We start from the raw sequence: 23596 nt of genomic DNA, 5'->3' as shown, positions 1-23596 counted from the left end.
AGGTAATCATGATTATAAAGTGGTTATCTAACATACATGTCAAAACATGTCATAGAGTACCAGAAAAGGCTAGGAGCAACGCTAATAATCATAATGTTTACAGACAGTTTACTGAAAATCTGGACACTCATGTAAATAAACATTGAGGGAATTGCACACCCCACCTCAAGGGCCGGTCTGACATATCATTAAAAAGCAGCAAGACAACTCCTCTGCATTATAATAGTACAACAACTTGTGCTTTTTAAATGTGAAAATATCAGGGTTTGTAATAAGCTATTATATTCAACCTGGAGACTAATGTTAATATGTTTGATTTAATTGGGTGGCTGTAGCTCAGGTGGCAGAGCAGGTCAGCCACTAATCAGAAGGTCGGTGGTTCGATCCCAGGCTGCCTCCGGGCTGCATGTCAAATATCCTTGGGCAAGATACTAACCCCATGTTTGCCTACTGGTGGTGGTCAGAGGGCCCGGTGGCGCCTGTGTCCGGCAGCCTCGCCTCTGTCAGTGCGCCCCAGGGCAGCTGTGGCTACAACGTAGCTTGCCATCGCCAGTGTGTGAATGTGTGTGTGAATGGGTGAATGACTGAATGTAGTGTAAAGCGCTTTGGGGTCCTATGGACTAGAAAAGCGCTATACAAATGCAGGCCATTTACCATTTAATCGTCGTTTTATGCCTACAGATGCATCCAGTCACATCTGGATCTGAATCCAGTTGGTTACAGTTGGTTAGACCAAGCCTCCTCTCATGATGATGGAAACTGTTTAACCATTTTCATCATTTTAACCCTGGAGAACCCATGGGGTCAAATTTGACCCCATGGTTTCCCTAGAAAACCAATGGGGTCGGCTCTGACCCCATTGGTTTTCTAGGGTTAAAATAAAATAACAAAGGTTCAAATAACATCATACAATGCAAATTTATATTTTAGGTTTATTTAAAATTAGCTTAGGCTAAAAAGGCTAGCAGGTAGAGTGAACTCAATGACCTTTCCAGTTTAGTTAATCAAAAGATGATGTGTTCATTTTCAATTCCTTGAATAATTGGTTAATTTTCTGTCAATCAAATGTTCTTTGGTTAACAACATCCCTAACTGACTATTCTGTACACATAAAATATATAAAAAAAAATGATAACACGGACCAGTTTCTAAATTATAGTTGAATGAGTGGTGTAAAAAGAACAGACAGTTCTTTAATACTGAACTGAGAGACATAAGAAGAACCAAACATGGATAAATGAGTGCCAACATTAATAGTTCCATCAAAAAAAATAACCTTGAGTACCAGACTGTCGTCAGTTTTGGAGCTTTTCTGGTGCTGTGGTCTCTTTTAACCTGATCCAATGAACCATGCAGAGTGGCTTCCCTCGTCAGTCTACCATTTAGTAAACAGGTTGTTGGGGACAGGCCACACCACATGCAGCCAGTTAGAACCAGCATTTAGCTTGCTGTTCCATCAGACACCCAGCCAGTCAGCTATCAGGCCGTCCTGGCTTTTCAGCGGCAGCTTAGTGGGGGATCAGTGAGCTCCACGCTGTCAGCAACTCTCAGACAGCAGCAACAGACACGCTGCAAAGCTGAGCAACATTCACACGCTCCAACTAAACCTACAAAACAACATGAGTTTCAAACATTACACAGACAAAATAAAGCCTGAGGACATTTAAAGACATGCATCGCATGGTGTCTGACTCATAAAGCCACACTAAGCATGGATACACGCACACATTAATATATGCTGGTCCCTCATATAGCCGCTCTGACAGCTCAGTCACACGACGGCCTTTCCCCCACCTCCCAGAAGAAGCAGGTCTATAAAACAAGCCAGGACACCAGACCCGGTTGCTGGGCAGAACACACTACAGACACACGCCACACTGAGCCAATAAGAGGCGTGCTCCATCACAGCAGATGTCATTATTGGTCCACAGTGGGCCCTGATGAATTTTTACCACCTGTCTGATGCCAACGCTTACTTACGGCATGGTGGTTGATGACGTGTGTATCGCTTCCAAGGCTCAAATGTGCTTTAGCGAATGGCTGCATTCATAAACTGAAAATGAAAAAAACAATTAACTCAAGGCTGCTCTCTCTAGAAACTTAATTTGATGCTAATAAACCTTCTTTTACACACAGACAAGAAAGCTATCCAGTTTTATTGCACAGAGGAGCGAGCACTGACAGCGATAATTTGCAGCCCAAACAGTGAAATATAAACAAGTGATGACAACAGAAATATAAAGCCGTAAAACAGCTTATGAAATTGTATATGGAGGTCAGCAGAAACACATAGTCTACTTAACCACTTTAACAGTGCAGCTACTAAGGCTTAACCACCAATTCAATGAAGCAGCACTAAATAACAACACATCTATTCATTCCAATACGTGCATTTGTTGTATATAAAGAATATCACTGACTCATAAGCAATCTGATTTCTACTCTGTATCTATAACTTCTCTTATTTAAAAAAAAAAAAGACTGAATGAACTACAGCATGAAAGACACAAAGACAACACACCGCCCCGTGTGATGACAAGAAATAAGGAGCTGGAGAATGAAGATGATGATCTGCCTTAAGCTAAATAACAGCCCTGCTAACTTCAGTGGAAACCCTTGTGCGAGGAGCCCACACCAGACTGGTTTCCACTTAGGCTTGGTGTCGAGAGATCAGGCCAAACCAAAAACTCCTCTGGACCCTAGATAGATAGAGGAGAAGCATGAAGCAAACAGACAGCAGCTCCTTTTTGGGATTCGCCGCAAACCACCTCGATTTATGGGCGGCCAGAAGCAACAGAAACGACTGCATAATCAGGGGCAAGAAGCACGCTGGATGCAAAAAAGTAGAAGAAGCTCCCAGCCCAGTCAAATACCAGGGATGAACTTCACACCGCCTCTCTTCTCCAAACACCTACTGCCCAACACAGGTTGGTGAGCACAAATATGCACAAGCTGGCTAAAATAAATAAAGAACAACAACGCATCATCACACAATGCAGAGCTCTGCATTTGCATTATTGGAACAGCATCGAAAAATATGTTCAGATACTCTTCATTGTGTCTTCCTCCTCTTGTTTTTAAATCAGTATGACAGAGGGCTAACAGAGCCAAGGGTCACATGACCACCAGAGATCACAGGAACCCCCTAACCATCTGAGTAAAGTCTAGATTGTGATAATCCACTCATTAAAATGATTTGTTTTGCTTGTCTCACCACTACACAGTGGTTTATCCTAAAAGTAAAGCTCATCCTGTACTCTGTATTGTTAACTTTTAAAATCCCATTCCTTGTTCTGTTTGTTGCTGTAGGGACACCGGGCTAACTGCTATGCTAATAGAGAGAATTTCTCACAGGCCTGTGTACCTTACCTTGTATCTGTGGGATGTACGGTGCCAACAGCTTGCCTCTTTTCTTCTCATAGCCCTTCTGAGTGATGTCCCCTGTACAGACAGAGACAGAGGAACAGAGAGAGGGAGAGCAAAAGAGAGAGAGAGATGAGTCATTAGCTCAGCCGGGCTGGTTACACTGGCACCACAGAGCACCAGAAGCAGGTTGGGTTTGCAAATGACCAGCCCTCTCCTAATTGTTCATGTGCACTAGAGTTCAAAAAGAAAGAAAAAATAACAGCTGATAAGTATGCTCGTGTGCAGAATTGCCTCTGAATTCCTCAATGGTGGTGTCAGCTGAGGAAGTGGTATTTAAAAAATCATTTGACTCATGCATCTGGGATTTTTCCCCCCTCATTATTTTCCCAAAAAGTCAAAAATGCTGCTGTCAGCACTACGCGAGTCCGCCTCAGTCAGTCTCCACACAGTATGTTAAATAGGATTGGAGGCTGCGCGTCATTTAGTAGTCACATTTGAAAAGAGTATCAATGTGTAAGCTTTTCCATGCCTGGAAGTTAAATATAATAAATGAAGAAAGAGGCAAATGAGGTTAGAAGGAGGCAGACAGACAGAGAGAGGGTCGAGGTATTACATTAAGTAATAACGTATAGTATACGCTATTACTTAATGCGTCGCATACGTCGTATTCAACTGTGCAATGTTATAAGCAATAAAAGTATAATGCCATGAATATGTTTTCCTATTTCTATTAATTTCACACAAAGTGATGAAAGCACAAAAACATGAATCAAAGTTAAATCTTTGATGAGGCTACCTCTTCTCCAACATTTTTACATGTGACTGATGGCTTTTTCTTTGCAAGCATGAAAAACTTGCTACTGTCCTTTTAATTTAGGCCATCTCAGTGTTTTCTCCCTCTACTTGTAATCACACACTGAATGAATGATTTTCAGATCAGGGCTCTGCCAAGGTCAGACCATCTGCAACATTTCTTTACCAGCCACGCCTTTTGAGCCTTTTTTTGCTGCAAATCACATACAGCATCTTTTCAGGGTGACTTAAAAGCTTAGAAAAAGTGAACCCACCACTAAATGACAGTGTCACCAAAAGGCCAAAAATGTTGCAAGGCATCAGTGTCCACATGAGGTCTGTTCAAAAGACAGCAAAGTAGGTCGCTGAGTTCGGAGTGTTTCTGGCTCATGGGTGGTTCCGTGGTTGTAAAATGTCATTGTGTTTCTGTATAACAGGCACTGCTGTGGGCCAGGAGGAGGCTGACGGGGTGGAGACTTTTGTTGACAAAAGGCGCATTGATTCAATCAGAGAGGGCTGACTGACTGACAGCTTCTCTCTTCAAACACAAACCATCAGTGCACAGTTATGCTTCCATGTAACCTCTATAACAAGCTCCAACACCTCTGAAGATGGATGTAAACAAACAGAACTGGCAACAAAACTGTAAGAGAGGAGGTGCTTTGGGGAAAATGTGCCTGACAGACATCCAGGCTGTTTGTACAGCCAAGCAGACACTTGGTGCAACATATTCTTCTTTTAACCCTTTAGTAATGAACATAAAAGTCAAAGGAAGATTTCCATATCAGCTTCCACTGGGTTTTGGCACTTGAATAGATATCACACTGTGCTCTTTAAATCCATTTCTATAGGCTCTCAGTTGGGGTCATGAGGTTGGATGTCAAGTGTAAAGGATTTAGTCCACCATAAAGCTATCTGGAAAAAAAAACTTGATTAAACGTCCTCTCGTGTGATTCTACCTTAGGGAATATTCATGGATCTTGCCTCTTTAATACAATCTCAGAAAAGGTCAATATTGTTTAACTTCAGCCTGGTCACACAGTGCGTCCCATTTCTGTGCATCTACTTTAGAAATGTATTTAGTAATGTTGCGGTTATTCTAACAAAGTCTTCCCGTGGCTCGCTTTGCTTGTTGGTCTTTAAGCCTCTTAAACACAACAGTGCGACAGTGTGAGGGCAGGTGTTGTCGGTCCCGCTGGTTGCCACGCAGCGCGCTGGTCCTGAGTCACCAGTAACCGCAGAATGCCTGCACTGTTAAATGTGCAGGACAGACAGAGGCCAGCAACAATACAGCGCTGTCCACGGGCCGAGTCGGCTGACCTGACACTGACTCTTTCTGGTGATAAGTTCTCAGTTTGTGTGTGTTTGTGTGCTCGTGCATCAGTACGTGTCTGCGTGTGTGCCAGCCTGTCTGAGTTTGCACACCACAGCAGCCAACCAGCTTGACAAGCACACAATGGACGGCTATTCTCAGCTCCAAATTCTCAGCCTCAGTGGCCAAGCAGGCCCTAGCACACCCCGATCCATCAAGTTATGTCTCAGTGAAGCTAATCTTTTGATCTGGGAACAAACAGCATAGTCATTACATATGGAGGTATTGAGTGAGCGACAGTGACCTCCTAAATCGAATCTAAAAAGCAAAACAAAGGCTGAGGCACCATTACAATATGTCCAATCTAAGTGTGTATGTGTGTGTGAGTTTGCATATGTTTGCACATATGTGCATCGTTCAGACAGACACTTCATTTCCCCTTTCTGTCTGATCTTTGACTGCCTCCATAAGAGGAAAACGGGAGGGGTCAAGGGTCAATATGTGGCCTGCTGCCTGGGGAATAACAAAGGAGGGCGAGGATAGTAAGGTGGAGGGGCGGAGACAGATGGAAAGATGAACAGAGGGCAACGTAACATCTATGCTACACTGCACAGCCACAATGGATTCACAGTAACTTGCAGTATATTTACAGCAAAAGGGCAAACGCTCTTTTTGACCCCCTTTGACCTTCTGCACTTACAACAGTGCTGTGTACTGAGCAGTGAAGAAAAGACTACAACTCCAAAAATGCACCAGGGAGGTGAGACAAAAACTGAACTTGACAGGTCCAAAAATAAATAAATAAATAAAACATAAGAGGAAGGGATGAGAAAGACAGGGGGCTCAGCTGGAAAACCTTCTCTTTTTTCCCCACTTCACCCCTCCACCATCACCTCTTCACCTTTATCTCAACCGCTGAGGGGTCACCGTCCACACATACTAACCCTCCCTGTCATGTTGTTATCTCTAGACACTCTCTCGTTTCAAATAATGTCTCCAGCTTCCCAGAGGAGAAAAATAAAAACAACAGAGTGATATCTCTGCCCCATTTTTTCAAAGTATAAATGCTAGTCTTGTGAAGCTAACGTTCGTCCATCTGAAGTGACAAAATGTCATTCATCTCAGGCCATAAGCTTTGTTTTTCCTGGCACATTACCCGATGCTATTACGGTCAACATTCCTCTCACCCAGGCCTGAATCCAATTTGGGGGGAGTAAAAAAAAAAAAGGATAGATGGCCAATCTTGTGACATGCTGAACAGTGACAGAGAGAGAGCCTGCTGTTCTCTGCTATGTGTTATGGACTATAATTGACTGATGGCTATTGAGCATAATTGACTGATAGCTACTGACTGGAGACGTTTCTCCAATGAGGCCCATTAGAGAATTGCCCTGCATCTCCCCAGATGGAGCTCTTCAATCAGGTGGGAGAGATTCTGAAACGCAGCACATTCCACTACAAGCCAGCACCAGCAAATCAGGGATATATATAATTAAACTTTGATTTACTTTAATGTGAAGAGTAACGGTACATCTGTAAGGTCAAACCCATCCTTTTGTCTTTTCTTTTAGATCCAAGGTGTCAACTCAGGCTCTCAACTCTGTCCTTTGGTATCACTTTCACGTGCAAAACCTCGAACAAACAAACTAAGTAGGAAAGACAGCAGCTCTGAGTGTGTGTGCGTGTGTGTGTGTAGATGGCAGACTGTGTGCTTGCTTTGCTATGAGTCTACCAGGGAAAGAAGCACATGATAACATGTCTCGACCTACATAGAGTCTGATTCTGTTGTTTGTGGTTCTCAGATTGAGATGTTTTGAGTTTTTTCTTACCTCAGCTTCCTAATACCGTTCTTAATGAATCAGCTAATAGCTTGATTCATAAAACATTAGAAAAATGTGCGTCGACTTCATTTATAAGCACATTTTAAAATGAAATTTAAAAAAACATGAAAAAAAATACAACATTTCAGCCTGGTTTAAAAGTCAATTTTAAAAATTTGGTTTTAAAAAGCATCTAATATTTGAGAGGTCCATCGTAACCTCTTGATAAAATGCCTTTTATCTATAGCTTGCTTTGACTGATGAATCAAATATATTCGTTTTATTATACCAGAAAAGGCAAAAAGAAAAAGTCTTCCATTCGAGTATATGGAACATGGGGAAGCTTTATTAACCATATCGATAAACATATGCTGTGGTGATTAATGCTGTACAAATGTGTCCATTTTCCCCCCAACCAGCAGTCGAATAATTAAACCCCTTGTGCGTCTGCACCGCCCTCCCACCCTCTCTGAAGTGACCGCCAGCCAAGTAGGTGGCCCCACCCATCCGTAATGTCAGTTCCTGTGCCAGTCTGACCCTCAATGTGCCAACGCAGCTGCCAAGCCAGCAATCAAGCCGTCTGCCCTTTAGCCACAGAAATCCACAGCTAAATATTTAGGCAGGACGGCATTTGCTCTCTAGGCTCGTGTGATGATTCCAGCAAAAAGCAGATGTGGCCAGCTGTCACTTAGCATTAGCTCTCTGGCAAACAACTGTCAGTTTTACACGCGTGGATTAAGCTTTACCCTAAACAGACGTTTAAATCTCGTCACTTTCTCACTGCATATTTGCAGCCGATCATTTGAGGAGCCAAAGTGACCTGTTTGGGGCATTATTCCTGTCATCAGCTGAGCTGAAATGAGTATCTTCTCCTGTTTTTTTTTAGAAAACATTCCCGTCATTGCTGAGAAAACAGAGCGCAGACACAAAACGAGGATGAGATAGACGGATAGATGGAGACAGAGCAGCGCACCACAGGCTCGACCACACGTCTAGCTTAATAGGACGTCTAGAAGACAAAAACACTAAGCGAGCAGCAGGGAGAAAAAGTAAAATAAAAAGGATAAAGTGTACAGAGACCACAGCCGACCCGTATTAAACTAAACCACACACACACACACACAGAAAGAGAGGCTGATTCACTCACATGCAGAAGCCAGATGCAGAGAAGCGAGGAGATGTCTTCAGCACAGATGGAGAGATGGAGGGGCAGCAGAAGAAGAGGCCAGCGGCAGATTTCAGGCAGTCAAGGCTAACCAGCTAAAACGGGCTACCAGGCAAACTCTTAAGAAGTCCTGCTGTCATAAGTCAAGCCCTTCAGCATCCTTTGTTTCCTTTCATAGTGAGAGCAGGAGGAATGAACAAACCCCATCACCCTCATCCTGCCTTCATATCACTCCCCTCCCTCTCGCCCTCTCTCAAAACCCATCTCTCCCAACACCCCCTCTTCATTCCACTGCCCCTGATACACCCCTCCTTTTTTCCCCCTCTTGCTCTCTCTCCCTCCATCCCTTGTTTCTCCTCCCAGCTAAGGTCTCTACAAAGCCACGTTAGGCTGCAGGATTAGGGTGTCAAAAGCAGACCCCTGCCCCCCACCTTCCCACATACCAGCCTCTCACACACTGTACAACTATAACGAAGGTTTGCTGGCTTGTAACAACACGTCCATACAGGTCATGTTACAGTACACAAAAATGGTTATCTGCCTCTGAAGGAAACCACAGCCTTAGATTTCTGAGCAGTGTTAGAGGGTGGCTGTAACCACACGCATCCACACGGACAGCCAGATCACGCCTGCCTTTAAATACACAACCACCCCGTCTCTGTTTGTAGAAATTAGACTGCAATTTCCAAAAACATTGCTTCCTGGACAATTCTGCCTTATTTTTCGAGGGAAACAGAAGCTATGCTGGGGTAGGATTAGGTTTACCTTTGATTCAGAGGAAAAAGCTGTCCCCTTTTTATTCTGTTTTATTCTAAAGTTCTTTTTTTTTTTGGGAGACAGCAGTCCCACCGGGCTTATCAGCCTTCTGTGTGCGCACATTAGTACTTCATTGTAGGATTTAGTTACCAATTCGCCCTATGGCAGCGAGTTTAAATGAATACCTGAATATAATTAAGCGCATTATTGCTTGAATGAATGCACGCTAATGAACCTGGATTAGTAAACACACACACACACACACACACACACACATGCACGCTTGCACAATAAAAGACAGTAGATCATCTCACCTGTTTTTTTGCATAGATTTCAGGTTGGTCATCTACAATATGATCACAGGCAATTCAACCTAATGAAACTATTATGAATTTATACATGTAAAAATTGTCAATTAATTGATTGATTTGACTATAAAAGTTAATTGAGGAACAATTTGGTAACAAATTAGTAATTTCAGTTGTTGTTGAGGAAAACAGTAACTATTTAACGGCAATTTTTGTATTTATGATAATATATTTAGTCGACTGGATTTTACCATCTATTTGACAAAAGGTGGTTGAGAAATAATTTTTGTAGGCAGATCACTCACGAATGAACCTAACTTACATTCACGCTGCTGTGTTAATGGAGCTTTTGATAAATTTTAAGAGAAGAAAAGTTTAAGAGACATTATTAATCATCTAGGAATAGTCATTGCCTTTAGTACAAACTGCAGACACATGCATAATTGCGCTCCACAATCCCTCTAATTTAGGGAAAAGCCCTGATTAGGTTAGTAGAATCTGTATAAATATGAAGCTATACCTAAAGTTAGAGGCTGTTTGTGATACATGAGGCACAAAGTGCTGCCTCCAGTTTGTTGAGGTGACCAGGGTTGTTCTTGCACTGCTTTCTGTTGGACTTCCAAAGCTCTTCTTTAGATGTTGGCTGCCTTTTGTTCAGTTCCCTGTCAAGATGATCCCACACTGCTTCAATGATGTTGAGGAGAACAGTAGGTGGGATGAACTGAAGGGCCAGATGCATCTGTCAGGTCTTTGTTGGATTTTTTCCTATTTCTTAAGGACAAGACTGTCAGATACTGTTCATCGGCTGTAGTTCGGTTTTTAGGCCTGTCACTTGTGCTCTTGTCCTCCACTTGTCCTGTTTCAACAAACTTTTTAAGGACATACACCATGCTGAGATATACCGGATATTTCAGCTAACACTGTAGCTCTTTGGGAATCACCTTATTTGTGCAAAAATATTATCGAATGCCTGCCAAACCGTGTTATCGTTGACATTTTTCAAATTCTTTCTTTAGTGAGAGATTTTGTAACAACGTGCCTAAAGACACGGCAAATAACCAATTTTGAACAAAGTTGTCTTATGATTTTAGTACTTGTTTATTTTTTGATCTTTTATTTTTCCGATCTTTTAAATTGGTACACTCCTGCAAGATCACTGAGGTCTGCGGATCAATTGCTCCTGGCTGTCCCAAGGTCCAGATTAAAGCACAGAGGAGATCGGAGTTTGTATTACTTTTATTTATCTTACTTCTTACTCAAATCTTCTAATTTTATCATTCTTTTTCTTACCTTTTATCATGTTTCCCTATGCTTTTATTTCTTTTGATTATCTGAATTGTACAGCACCTTGGTCAACATTTGTTGTTTTAAATGTGCTATATAAATCAATTTTACTTTGACTTTATGTTTTATTATACATGAATGATTCATAGGTCAGCGTTAACTGGACTGAAAATGACTGAAAAAGCAGCCAATGTCCACAGAAAAACCTTCAGAAAACCTGGAGAACCGTTGCTCAAGACTACTTTAAAAAAACAAAACAATTGCAAGCAAGTCTGGCTCCTTGGAAGTAAAATACAAAAAGATGATGGGCGACTCACAACTTTTGCACAGTACTGTGTATAGTCTAGTTTTTTTTTTATTGCACTGTACACTGGACGAGAGTTTAGCAATAACAGACCAAATTATTTTGACTCGCATGCTCAATGTGGCTTCCCGCTGCACACTCCAATGTCGTACCTTTCAAAAAAAGAATTAAAAAAAAACCCAACCTCGAGGCAATAAGAAGATGCGATTGAACATTTATTATTTTGAACAGCTCAAGACAGGCTGAATGACACGAATGCACAGTGTAAGATCATTCATGTGGCATGCATCCTTGTGGAAGGTTAAAGACAGTCAGGGTTGGAAGGAAGAAGGATAAGTGCTGCAGAAAAGAGACCTGGGTTGATTGAGGATGACAAGGAGCTTGAAACTGAGAGCCAGCTGGAAAAACGGGAAAGGGGGGGATTTGGGGAGAGTTTCAAGACAGAAAGGAGGATGAAGAGAGAAAAGAGAGGAGAGAGAAAAAGGAGGAATAACAGAGGACATGATTAAAAGGTAATGACTTCCTCTTCCTTTCACACATGCTGAGAGAGGCGCGCACACGCACGCAGACAACCATGATCCTAAACCGCCTGGGCGTCTCTCGGTCTCCATCCATCAACAGCTTCAATCACACTGTCGTATCTCTTTTAATTAAGTAGTGCCAACGAATTAGGAAACCGAACAAACCCTCCATTACCACTTTGCTAATACATAACCCCCTCATCACACATGCACACACACTGAGAGCCTAAAATCCCCCTCCATCCCCCAGGCTCTGTGCGGCTGGTGAGCAGACAGACAGCGTGAATAATAAGACATTAGATGCAGCGCTGCCTTACACAGGGGGGCCCTGCAGCTGTGCACTGATTGGGGGTAGCAGACAAGAGAGGGAGGGCAGCGGGGTGGGGGGGCATAATTAACAGTCACAAATAAACACTGATACTGTACGCGCACACATCAAAGGAACACACGCAAAACGCTTCCACCAGCTCCCACAAAGAAGCAGATGCAGATCAATTCCACAGCGAATACCAAAGCAGAGCAGGGGTCAGGCCGGCGCACACACGCGAACACACAAAAATGTAAAAGCTGACACAGCGTGGTGATTAGTTTATGTTAAATTAGAAGCCTGAAGCCCTGGGGAAGACGGAGTGAACCGGTCACCTCAGTGTGTGTGTGCACATTTTCAGAATGACGACATTCTTGGGGAAGTGAGGCATTTTTGCCGTTTTAAAAGTTGCAATTTAGTCTCAGACTTAAAGTAAGATTTGGGGTTTAGGCTCGTACTGTTAGCATAAAGTGTCAGGAACTGCTTTGTACCAGTGAGGGTCTTCGCAAGCATCCCCTGGCTGCAGTCCAAACATATTAATCTCAGCTCCATTAAGACACATGACACGCAGGCTTGACTGAGCTGCACTCTAACTGAGCGATGTGCTGCTATTCTGGCTTTCAGCCAGAGTTTCACGATGTGCAAACACGCGTCTATTTCGGTCCTACCCACATGTCACGCACCGCAACTGTACACACAGTTCAATAAGCTGCTACAATACCTGTGCTGATGGTGAAAGTAATCAATAAGTCTACAGTGTATTCCTGTTGGACTGTAATTTTCTGTTCACATTTACTTTTCAATTTAAGCCCGGTAAAAGGTTTTCGCACTGACAAGAGCAAGTCAAAGAAACTAATTTTATAGCTGTCAAAATAAAGCAATGGTAATTATATATCATGCAGTTTCTGCAGAGCTCGGGTGTTAAAATAAATAAATGCAGTCTCTTTGTGGAAGTGTTTTTATGTTGCCTGTGTTTTAGTATGCGCGCCACTCGAAGTGCGTGATTTGTAGAGCGAGATATCTGTGTGACAAGCGTGACCAGTGTGGGAGCCTCCAAACAGAGCGTTTGCCCTGAAACACAAGAACGTCTTCACAGTCAACGAGCACCACTGTGATGGACTAACTGCCTGTACTTCACATGTTTAGCTCCAAAGTGCCAGCCTTTCTGCACTCCCTGATGGCTCGCTTTTCCAGTAACATGCTTATAAATCCTCTCTGCCAGCGGTGGCTCTCGATGCTGCAGGAAATCATGTGTGCTGCTGTCATCCGGCCCACACATCCAACTTGATGGTGTTATTACGGAGAGAGCAGTGCTGCGGTGGTGAGCACAATAGAGCAAAAATAGTGGCAATTAACTAACTGGAGACTGAACCAACCTGTCTTCACTAACTCCAAGTCAAGTTTCCCAGTGGGAAAACCCTGCAGCCCCACATGCACCATGCATTCCCTCTGCCCCACATTTTAAATAACCCGAGCCATTTTTCAAAAGCAATGAACTGGAATTTCTGCACAAGACAAGATGGTTTTAGGTTCCTAAGAAACAGTCACAGTTGCAGACTACTACCATAATACAGAACTTTTTCCTCTCTCTGATGGTATCACCCACCTCTTTAGCAGAAGCAGATTAATGCAGCATCAGCCTCTTTGATGAGAAACTCCTGTATCCCTGGCGTTTGAGATATGAGTCAGATAGTGTCCCATCTTAAGCTCCCAGCTCTGTGGCTCACCTCTCATAGGATAAAATGAGATTTATTGTCTGCTTCTTTGCCTGCTTATTACCATATGAATGCCCATGTTTCACAGGCTTGACACAAGCTTAGCCATTAAGCTCCTTGCATGTACACACACATACATAAACACTTTCGCTATAGCGAGGGACAGCCGGGTGGGAGAGCGTTGGGCGTGTTTGCACAAATGCACAAAAAACATCGACACACGGGCACCGTGGCAAATAATTAATGGGCGTGCACGCAGATACACTTTGCAGTGTCAGAGCGCACGGTGTTTGCAGAAGTGCTGGATGTGCACCGGTACATAAGGGCGAAAGCTAACTAGCCCTGGTCAAAGTCTAACAAGCTGCACGGCAAGGTCTTTTGTTCCTCGCCTGTGATTCATGACAAGGTCTTGGTAGAAAGCCCAGCATCAGTGTGTGGCTGCACGAAACTGTGTATGCGCCTCTGTTTACCCGTCCAACAAAGAAACATACCATCGGCCCATTATTTCCTGTCATCACAACAGATGTGAAATGGTATGTTTCCAAATATATCCGTAGCTCTTTAGAGAGAGCACAGCGGGCGTGTCCAGGTGAGAGAGGATAAACACAGCAACGGTGCAGGTCAACAGAACGAGCAGGTGGACACATAATGTGGAACAAATACAGCCAAACATAATTATGAATATGAAGCCACAGTGGTTAGCACTGTTTTGCAAGGAGCGCGGTTATGTCCAGAGGTCACCTCTTCTGGAAGGGTGGGCCTGGTTTGATTTTTAATCTCATAACTGGAGCAGCATCTAAAAATTATTTTCACTTCATTTATTAGGGGATCCTTTTCTCTGATTCCTCTATTATATGTTCAACCCATAATAACAACAAATACTAAAGAAAAACAACTACTTTCCGGCGATCAGAGAAATGATTTTAAATTGCTTGCTTTGGCTGACAGCACGAACCCTAATGTTGCTATTATTCTTTGTTTGCATCCTGTTATAATTCTGTAAATAAACAAACGGAAACACCATTCACCGTGAGCTATAAACAGCACAACACTGCCTACTCGCAAACAACACATGCAGCCAGCGTTGCAGAGGTGATAAAAACAGGTTATATCTGAACTCAATAGGCAAATATAGAGAAGCACTTTCTTGGCATCATATATATAAAATGCCTCTTTTCAGTTCATCAAATTTACATAAATGTGAATCTATTCTGCAAATACAGGGAACAAGGAAGATGCTTTTCTAGCAGAACAAAGACCTAATGAACTAGCAAGCTGTATCCTGTAATAATGTCAGGTGTAATAGCTCTGACAGTGAAGCTGTGAAGATGAAAGTGCTCTAATATTTATAATTATAAATATTAGAGCACTTTCATAACAGCAACTCCACTGTTCGGTTTAACTTTGTTTGACTGAACAAATAAAGTTTCTGCACTTCTTTTCTAATATGCATTGTACACCAATCATTATGAGAAATTGTCTAATATTGTGTTGACCTTCCTGTTGCTGCCAAAAGAGTCCTGAACCATCAAAACATGGACTCAGCCAGACCCCCGAAGGTGTACTGTGGTGGCTGCACCAAGATGTTAGCAACAAGTACATTAAATTATGGTGTGGGGGCTCCATAGATCAGACTTATTTGTCTAACACATCCCAAAGATGCTAAATTGCCATTCAAACCATTCCTGAACCTTTTTTCTTTTGTGTCAGGGCGGATTATCTTGCTGAAAGACGCCAGGGCCATCAGGGAATACCATTTCAAAGAAAAGGTGTATATCATCTGCAACAGTGCTTAGTTAGCTGGTGCGTGCCAAAGCAACATACACATGGATGGCAAGGTTTCCCAGCAGAACATTGCCCAAAGCATCACGCTGCCTCTGCTGGCTTGCCTTCTTCCCTTAACGCATCCTGTAAGCGACACACCTGGCCATCCACGTGATGCAGAAGTGTGATTCACTCTGTGATGCACTCTGTATTCTACCAAACAGCAACAACTTTTTCAGCAATTTGAGCTACAGTAGCTCATCTGTTGACAGGGGTCAACCTTTGCTCCTCACGTGCATCAGCAAGTCTTGGCATGACCCTGTTCCAAATGCATGTTGTTGTAACACATTGACCTTGTGCACAAAATGTTCACTTGCTTCCTACAATATCCCACCCACATCAACAGGTAGGGCTGTTCGATATAACAATATATATCGGATGACGATATAAGTTTCAGTTTCATTTTACGCTATCATCTGTTTCGTGATGTCGCAAAATAAACTCTTTACAGCAATATTTTTTCATTGTTCTGATGGTCACTGTAGTGGCTATATTAATTTCTTAAAGTTCTCTATTTCTCTTATATTTTATATAACCACACTATGGACGGACAAGCCCCTGTTTTTATGCTTTGTGGTTAGCAACAACGACGGTAACACCTTCGCGTGTCCGCTTGTTTATGTTCCACATAAACCTTTCACAATAAAGCTCAAGATCCTGTTGAGATTTTTCAAAATAAACTGAATCACGTGAAAGAGCAGATTATTTACGGATGAGAAGTAAAAAAAAGAGCCGCCAGGTGCTAAAAAATAAACCTTAGACTCAAACATTAGAACAGGCTTTTCCCCGCAGCACGCCGTGTAATAATTACTCACAAAGAAAACGGAGGCCGTTACAACTTATGTCTAAAAATGTATAGTTTCATACAGAGGTTAAACACTCGACTCCAGCTACATGACGCGCAGCTGGAAACACTTCACGCAAGTCGAGATTCACAGAATTTACAGAAAATGTTACATTTTTGTGATTTATATCGTTATCGGACGATAAAATTCTTATATCGGGATATGAGATTTTGGTCATATCGCACAGCCCTATCAACAGGTGTCGCGATGGTGATATAATCAGTGTTATTCACTTCCTCTGTCACTGGTCATAATGTTATGCCTGATCAGCGTATATACATGCGTTAAGGAATTTGATTTTCCACTATCCTGATCCTCACAATTACAAGCTACCCCAAGCAACTGCCACTATTCAATAAGCAAATGTAATGATGAGTCAAATCACTCTTTTAGTCATATCTAAGCTACAGGATTTTTAGAGATTCGCTCTTTCTGTCTGACATACACAAACAGCATGATCACCCCAGGCGCTGGACAGGATGACCAAGCCTCACCTCTTCTCAAACACCATCTGTTCCTCTCCTTCCATTTCCTGTCCACACTATATCACAAACACACTGCTCCAACACCTGCAAATATAGAAAGTATCAAAACCCCTCCTTCACGCTCTGCAGACTTTGTCTTTTTGTTCGTGTTGTGCTCACAAACCGCCTTGTTTGTATTGACATTTTACTTTGCAGTTATGTCTCTACAGAGAAATTAAGCAAAAGGGTGTTTAAAATTAAGCCGATTATGAGAAATCAATCTGAAAATTAATTTCCTTTCAGACTTTTTCTGGATTTTTCCATGTTTTTAAAAGTAAGGATTAAAGCTTGTGTCACATGGTACCAAATAAACAACTTTTTCTTCCTCCTTACACTCGCTTCCTCTCCCTCTGTCCTTCCTCTCACCCTGCTTAATTTTTTATGTCCGCCTGTGTCAAGTTAACAGTGCCCATCCTCCGCAGCTTATGCAGCAATGCTGAACATATAATTGGGAAAAGTCTTCCGTTGAAAACCAAGCTAGAGCACTCTTAAAAAAACTTTTGTTGCCATATGCTCCCTTACTCACTTTACAGCCCGTATAAGGACGCGATTGTTCATCTATAATGCACCAAATTGGCAATTTTACTCTCTCCACAACACAACCAACTGAACTGCCTCCGGCTGCCCTCCAGCAGCTCAGCATGACAGTGAAAGTGCTCTCATGGCCAAACTTAATCCTTTTAAATTTTAACACCACGACTCAACACTGTCACAGCTGCTGTTAACAAGACCAGGACCGGCTAGAACATCTGGTTGCCCTCGGACAAGATATTTACTGCTGCAGGAGGAGAAGAACACATATTGGAGTAAACACACCGACAGCCTGCAAAGTTGAGTTCAGCATCAAGAGTAGCGTGACTACATTTCTGAAGCAACAATTCAAAGTTGAATAGCCCAATTATATTTACAGCTTTAGGCCACCCGGAGTGAGAATATTTTCCACCACCCTCTCTGTTTCACACCTCCTCTTACTGTTGATAGTTCAAATGTAGATAGAGTTACGATTCACACAACATGTATCTGTGTAGGTCCTTTCAGGGTAAAGTGGTTCCACCCACTGACTACCAGACTGAGGTCTACAATGACACATCATTCCTATAACAACCTTGTCAAGTGGACTGCTCCTGTTCATGTTTGTGTTGTTGTTGGGCCTTTAGGCTATGTTGAAGTTTGCTTTCATTTTCTTTTCAAGCCAACTTCCTAACCACTCATCATCCTAACTACACATAACAATAATATTGGGCTAAAGGCACCTGTTTAGCTCACAAGTTGAGCAGGTGCCCATATGCAGCGGCCTTGGTTCAACTCTGACCTGAGGCCATCTGCTGTGTGTCTTCCCACACACTCTCTCTCCCTGCTTTCCTCATTAATCTTCACTGCACCATCTAGTAATATTGGGCTCCGTCCTCCATCCTTTTTGGAGGTTTGCACGTGTTTCTAGCATCTCTGATGAGTGAATTCTCTCGCTCTCTACCTGTCAACCCCAACACCACCACACACATTGCATGCTTACAAATTACATGAAAAGAACGCACCACAAGTACAGTCAACAGAGTTCAAGATCTCTCACTGCTTGGTTGCTGCTCAGAGGTTTGAGAAGCAGGGGGAAACATTCTTTCAGCTTCTGAGATTCGTAATACCGGAGTCTGAGAATTACTGTTATTGTCCGGTGATCTGTAGGAGTCACAGCGTGGCATTCATGTCATCTTCCTATCCTTTAAATCACTGAGTGACTCTACACATGCTGTGGATGGGGACATTGTTTTATTACAGAACAAAGCGAGATCACTCACAACATTGATATTTAGTCACCGGAAAGTTAACAAAACCTTGCCTGCAAAATACAGACCAAAGCATAACAAAGCCACCGCATCCCTCACTCTGGGGGGGTCAAGGGTTCAGATTTTTCCTTTAATTTGTCACCAGTCTGCAACTGCTCTCATACACACACACATACATATACAATAAGAGGTAATGAGAGCAAAGGAAGCTTGAGGAGAGCCCAGCTGGAGCACATGTGCAGAGCTCCTGTTCTAATGAGTCCATTAGTCAGTGGCACAGCAACCACAACCACTACCGCACATGCAGGCACTCTCTAAGCACACACTTTTTACATATTCACACTGTCTGCCTCCAAGCGACAATCAAACCAACATCACCATGGCACATCCATTTTGCTGAGACAAACTGAATCTGCACACAACTGGGTAGCAGTGGGAATACAGTGGCGCTCCTGTGCCAACCCGAGAGCACGCTGACATTTTAACAGCGGTGGGCTTTTGTTTAATCCGTCCAACAGAGGGTGCTAGAGGGATGCGCAGCTCCCACGCCATCGCCTCTCAGACTTTCTTCAGATCGTCCTCTTCTGTCCTCTTTCACCTAGAAAGTCATTAAACAAACTCCACATGACATCCAAATGTGTGGATTCAATTTTGTTTTGGGAAGGTTTTTGTGTGTCCCAGGGTGCTACTTATTTGCCACACTTGGATATGGAGTTGATCTATCAAAACTGTTTCATCACTTAAAACTGAGAATCATTTTTCAGGGGTAAAAACTCTCATGAATAACACCCCATTATACCTCTATTCCTGACTGTACCAGCCTAATTTCACCATGGCCCGGGGCATCTCTGGGTTCTGTAATGAGTGTGTGAGATAAATTGCCTCCAAGTACAAGCAACTTGGAGACAGCACCCAATACCGTCATATAAAGCCGGAAAGGCTGAGCTGTGTCAGGAAACCTGGCATTCGGTTGCGTGTATGTGTGACTGCATGGGAAGTGGCAGCACTCAGCCTGCGCTCGTCTATCACAGTGCTTGTGTGTTTCCTAATGAGTGAGCTCTTAATGAACCTGAGCTCTGTGTGATCAGCTCTCTTCAACAAAGGCCAAGCTATAAAAAACCAATCACTTTAGCTCCGCAGCACAAGTGAAGAGGTACTCGGACACAAACCAGCGGGCTCTTGACCTAACAAGAAGTAGCCATCATCAGCGTGTTTACAGCTGTGCTGAAATGATAATCTTTGCTATTTTGAAAGATTGAGTGCATGAATGAATGGGTAATCTGCTGCAGGTAAAGGTTAAAAGGTGCACAAGCCTCTGCATTTATTAATGTTTATGCAGATAAAGCTCAATTAAAAAAAATAAAAAGGACGTGCTTTCCTTTTAAATTTAGTTAAAAAGAAAAACAGAAAAAAATGCAATGAAATAATTTGACTCCTTTCATATTCCTGCAATCTGACACAAAACAGGAGTAATAAATATTGGAAAGTATTGGAAAGGCGCCACTATTCTATTAAAGGTTTTTCAATCTCGTATTGCTGATTTAGATGTGCTTTGCTATTTATACTTGCATTTTGCTAATGAGAGCATGAGCCAAACATCGATATCAACACTAATGCGTTAAACCTTTGAACACAGGAGTAGCTACTGACGGCAGAGGCAGTTAAACACGTCCCTTAGAAACTAGCAGTGTCTCTTTATGTGAAACTGGAGTGCTGAGAGTGCAGATGTGGGCCAGCGCAGAGGGTGGGCGGGTGGATAGATGGGAGAGTTTGTGAACGACAGAAGGGGAGGGATGCACGGTGAGTGACGGATGTCTTGCTCTTTACTGTACCTCCGTGAGCACGATGCCGGCCCGTGACCTATACTCAAAGGCATCTGCAATGCTAATGAAACTGCACGGCTCCCTCCATGCTTAACTAATCTGCAGAGGGTCCCTTCCACCCCGATCCAGAAGGTCACCGCTGATTGAACAGGGACAAGAGCGTACAGGTCTCCCACCTTTCTGGATGCGCACCTGTGAGAATGGCTCTATACATATTTGTGCGTGTGAGTGAGTCATCGGTGAACCAACCCGCTACAGACAAAAGGGTCAGCGCAGTAACTTCAGTGCAACAGTACGCAACTGAGAATACAGATACCAGTTTACAGGCGGGTCTTTATTTTAAGCTTTATTTCAAAAGAGCACTTTTGTGAGAAGTCTACTTTGACTTTGAAACAGTCCCTTGCTTTTACATGAGTGAAGGATGACAGATAGGAGAGAGTCGCAGAACAGGAAATTCGATAATAGCGGCATGTCATTGGTTAAGCCTGCTATACAGTCCTAAATGAATGGAGATATTATGTGGTATGGAGTTCACAGCAGCTATTAAAACAGATGCCATACGGCGACTCTGAGTACTTGTACATATTTTGCACTTTGACTACTGCTTTTATGGCATTTCCTGGAAAATAGGAAGCTCCTCTAAAAATAGTTGTGAAGATGGAAACAGAGAAAAAGAAAGGTTAGTCGGTCTAGATTATAGCCTTGTCGTTAGAGCTCGGGCAGAGCTTCTTACGCTCTCTCTTTGGTCTCGGGGTGTAGACGAACAATAACTCATACACATTTTACCATTATTCCATACATTCCACCAAGTATGAACTATATCCTTATATGGGTCTTTATCTTTTTCACACACTCTCTCTTAGATATGGTGCAGTGTGTTTCCACGCTGTTCTGCATCCTCCCCTGAGGGTACCTGGCCTTGGCATGAAACCTGTCTGCCCGACTGAGTAAAAGAGGGGGAGACGTGCCTTTGATGTCTCTGGACTGGTGGGATTCACTCAAAGAGAGATGAGGGTCAGGAAAAGGAAGAAAAAAAAAAAACAGAGGGAGGCAGGGAGGGAGCAAGAAACAGATAAGGTGGTGAGAGACTGAGGAAAACAGGGAGAGAAAAGGAGCAGGAAAGGGGGAGATATTGATTGAACAATGGAAATAAGGGAGAGAGAATACAAATAAAGGAAGAGAGGGTCGACAGGAAAAACAGGAGGGGGCGCAGACTTTGAAGTTACGAGCCGAGCAAAGACCGGCCTCCCTAGAGCAAAGGCGAGGGAGAGTCTGAGAGCTGCAATCATGCAGAGTGGACGGCTGAAGGAAAGAGAAAGATGATGAATCATGATGGGGATTTTTTTTTTTTTTGTCTCCATGTTTGATCTATTAAATAACAGAACAAAATAGAGAAAAAACTGAAAACATTCATTCTTCAGTGTGTTTTCTGGCATTCAGCTGGTTGACCATCTGCATTAATGCCTCTTTCTTTGATTTTTCTAGAGTTTGGCAGCCAGTAAGTGTCTCAGCTGTGGTTGTTTAAAGAAAGGCTTCCAGCATCTGCAGCGCTAGTCCACGGCGCGCTGCTGTCCAACATAGTCTGTCTCAAGCAAAGGTCACCATGGTGAAAGTAGCAGGGATTTCTTAAGTATTCAGCCTTCACTGAAAACTAAATTAACAAAAAACTAACAAAAAAAAAAAAACAGAGCACACTGGTCTGCAAATGTTCTCCACAGTGTATAACTCTAGATTTGTTCTAGGCTGGCTTGAGAATCATAGTAATAGGATGAAACAGAAATAGGATGTGTTTAATGGCCTCCAAGCGCAAATAAAAAGAAGTGATGGAAAATGAAACGAGAGGAGGAGCAGGCAAAGAAAGAGCAGTCAATAGGATAGAGAGAGCACTTTATCTTTCCTTCACACTCCTTACAGTTGCCAGGCGCTTCCTGCTCCATTGTGTAGAATGCTGGCTGTACGTACAGGAAGTGGGTTCTTTGTTTCCTTTTTTCCTTCCTGTTGGTGTCGAGCACAGCGTGGAGAGGAAAGTATGTGGTTCTGGGAGGGAAGGACAACACATGCTGTGTTTGCAAGTAACCAGGAAGGAGCTCGCGGTGCAAACCTTCTGGACTTCAAAAAACCCTTAACAGCAGACTGTGGGGCTGCGCTATAAGTGAAAATGGGAGGTGGTTTGATTCACTAGATGAACAGATGGGCTGATACCAGATACTTAATATACAGACGTCATTTACCGCAGGCGCACAGGCGCACACTCACGTGCCAACCATTACATTTCTTCTGATTAGGCACCTGAGCTTTGCCGATTAACTGATCGGTTTCATGACTCATCGGGGAATGGAATAAATCACAAGTGGTAGGCTTTCAGCGACATCATATGTCATGTCAGCCAACTCTATTAACCACTCTTTATTGATTCACGCCTACACAATAGCCTTTGGCAACATGGAGCTCTGTTTTTGGCTTGAAATAACTCATCCATCCTCCACTTAATCTACTCCTTATAACTGACACCGGAGAAAAAAGGACTCCATCACAACGGTAAATACGTCAGATTACATGTTAAGTATATAACCCCGAATTTTTGGTAATTCCAACTAAAGGTTTGTTTGGTGTGAAATCGTCACAGCAAAATCTTTCTAGAAACAAATCTTCCCACTGGGCAACCATCTGAACAACATCCTCGAGCAGGTATCTGGGCAGTTATTAAATGAGGAGAGGGCAATATAAAACACTACTCACCAGTCAAATATGCAAAAAAATTGTTAAATAATGTTGCTGATTTTCTCCAAAAGAGGCTTAAAAAGGCCTTTTCCCCCCTCTTAAGTTGTACTTCTACTTGACTTCATTACAAACTGCCGACATGTTCGAGGTCTTTGCTGCTCCCAGCAGAGCACTGATAAACTTCTATGCTTATTCGCATTATACAGCAAGCCACAACACCAGTCACCAACAACTAATAACTAGTAATAACTTACCCAGGTGATTACAGTTGACTCAAACTTAACCAAAAACCAAAACTAGGTGTGGAAAAATGAACATTTTGGAAAAAAAGCTAATTAAACAATTGTTTAAAACTGGAATTTAAATGAAATAAAAAAAAATAAAGAGTGAATATAGTATTTGTTAATTTGGTCAAATGTATAATCTCA

General features: G+C 42.7%; 1 protein-coding gene across 7 annotated transcripts in view; it reads right to left on the bottom strand.

Annotated features, from left to right (window-relative positions):
* The window catches only part of LOC147311717 (disco-interacting protein 2 homolog A-like), a 90664-nt gene that overhangs the window by 33787 nt on the left and 33281 nt on the right, over window positions 1–23596 (bottom strand). For all 7 annotated transcript variants that reach the window (XM_086267777.1, XM_086267779.1, XM_086267778.1 and 4 more), the window contains exon 2: window positions 3370–3441. In XM_086267777.1, the coding sequence (XP_086123903.1) occupies window positions 3370–3441 (72 nt within the window). The remainder of the gene's footprint in view (window positions 1–3369; window positions 3442–23596) is intronic.

The sequence above is a fragment of the Aulonocara sp. 'chitande type north' Nkhata Bay genome, linkage group LG16 (assembly GCF_057382095.1).
Source record: "Aulonocara sp. 'chitande type north' Nkhata Bay isolate Kocher_YH1m ecotype deep benthic linkage group LG16, A_spYH_male_GT1.1, whole genome shotgun sequence".
Taxonomy (NCBI): domain Eukaryota; kingdom Metazoa; phylum Chordata; class Actinopteri; order Cichliformes; family Cichlidae; genus Aulonocara; species Aulonocara sp. 'chitande type north' Nkhata Bay.
This window is presented reverse-complemented; position numbering and strand designations above follow the sequence as displayed.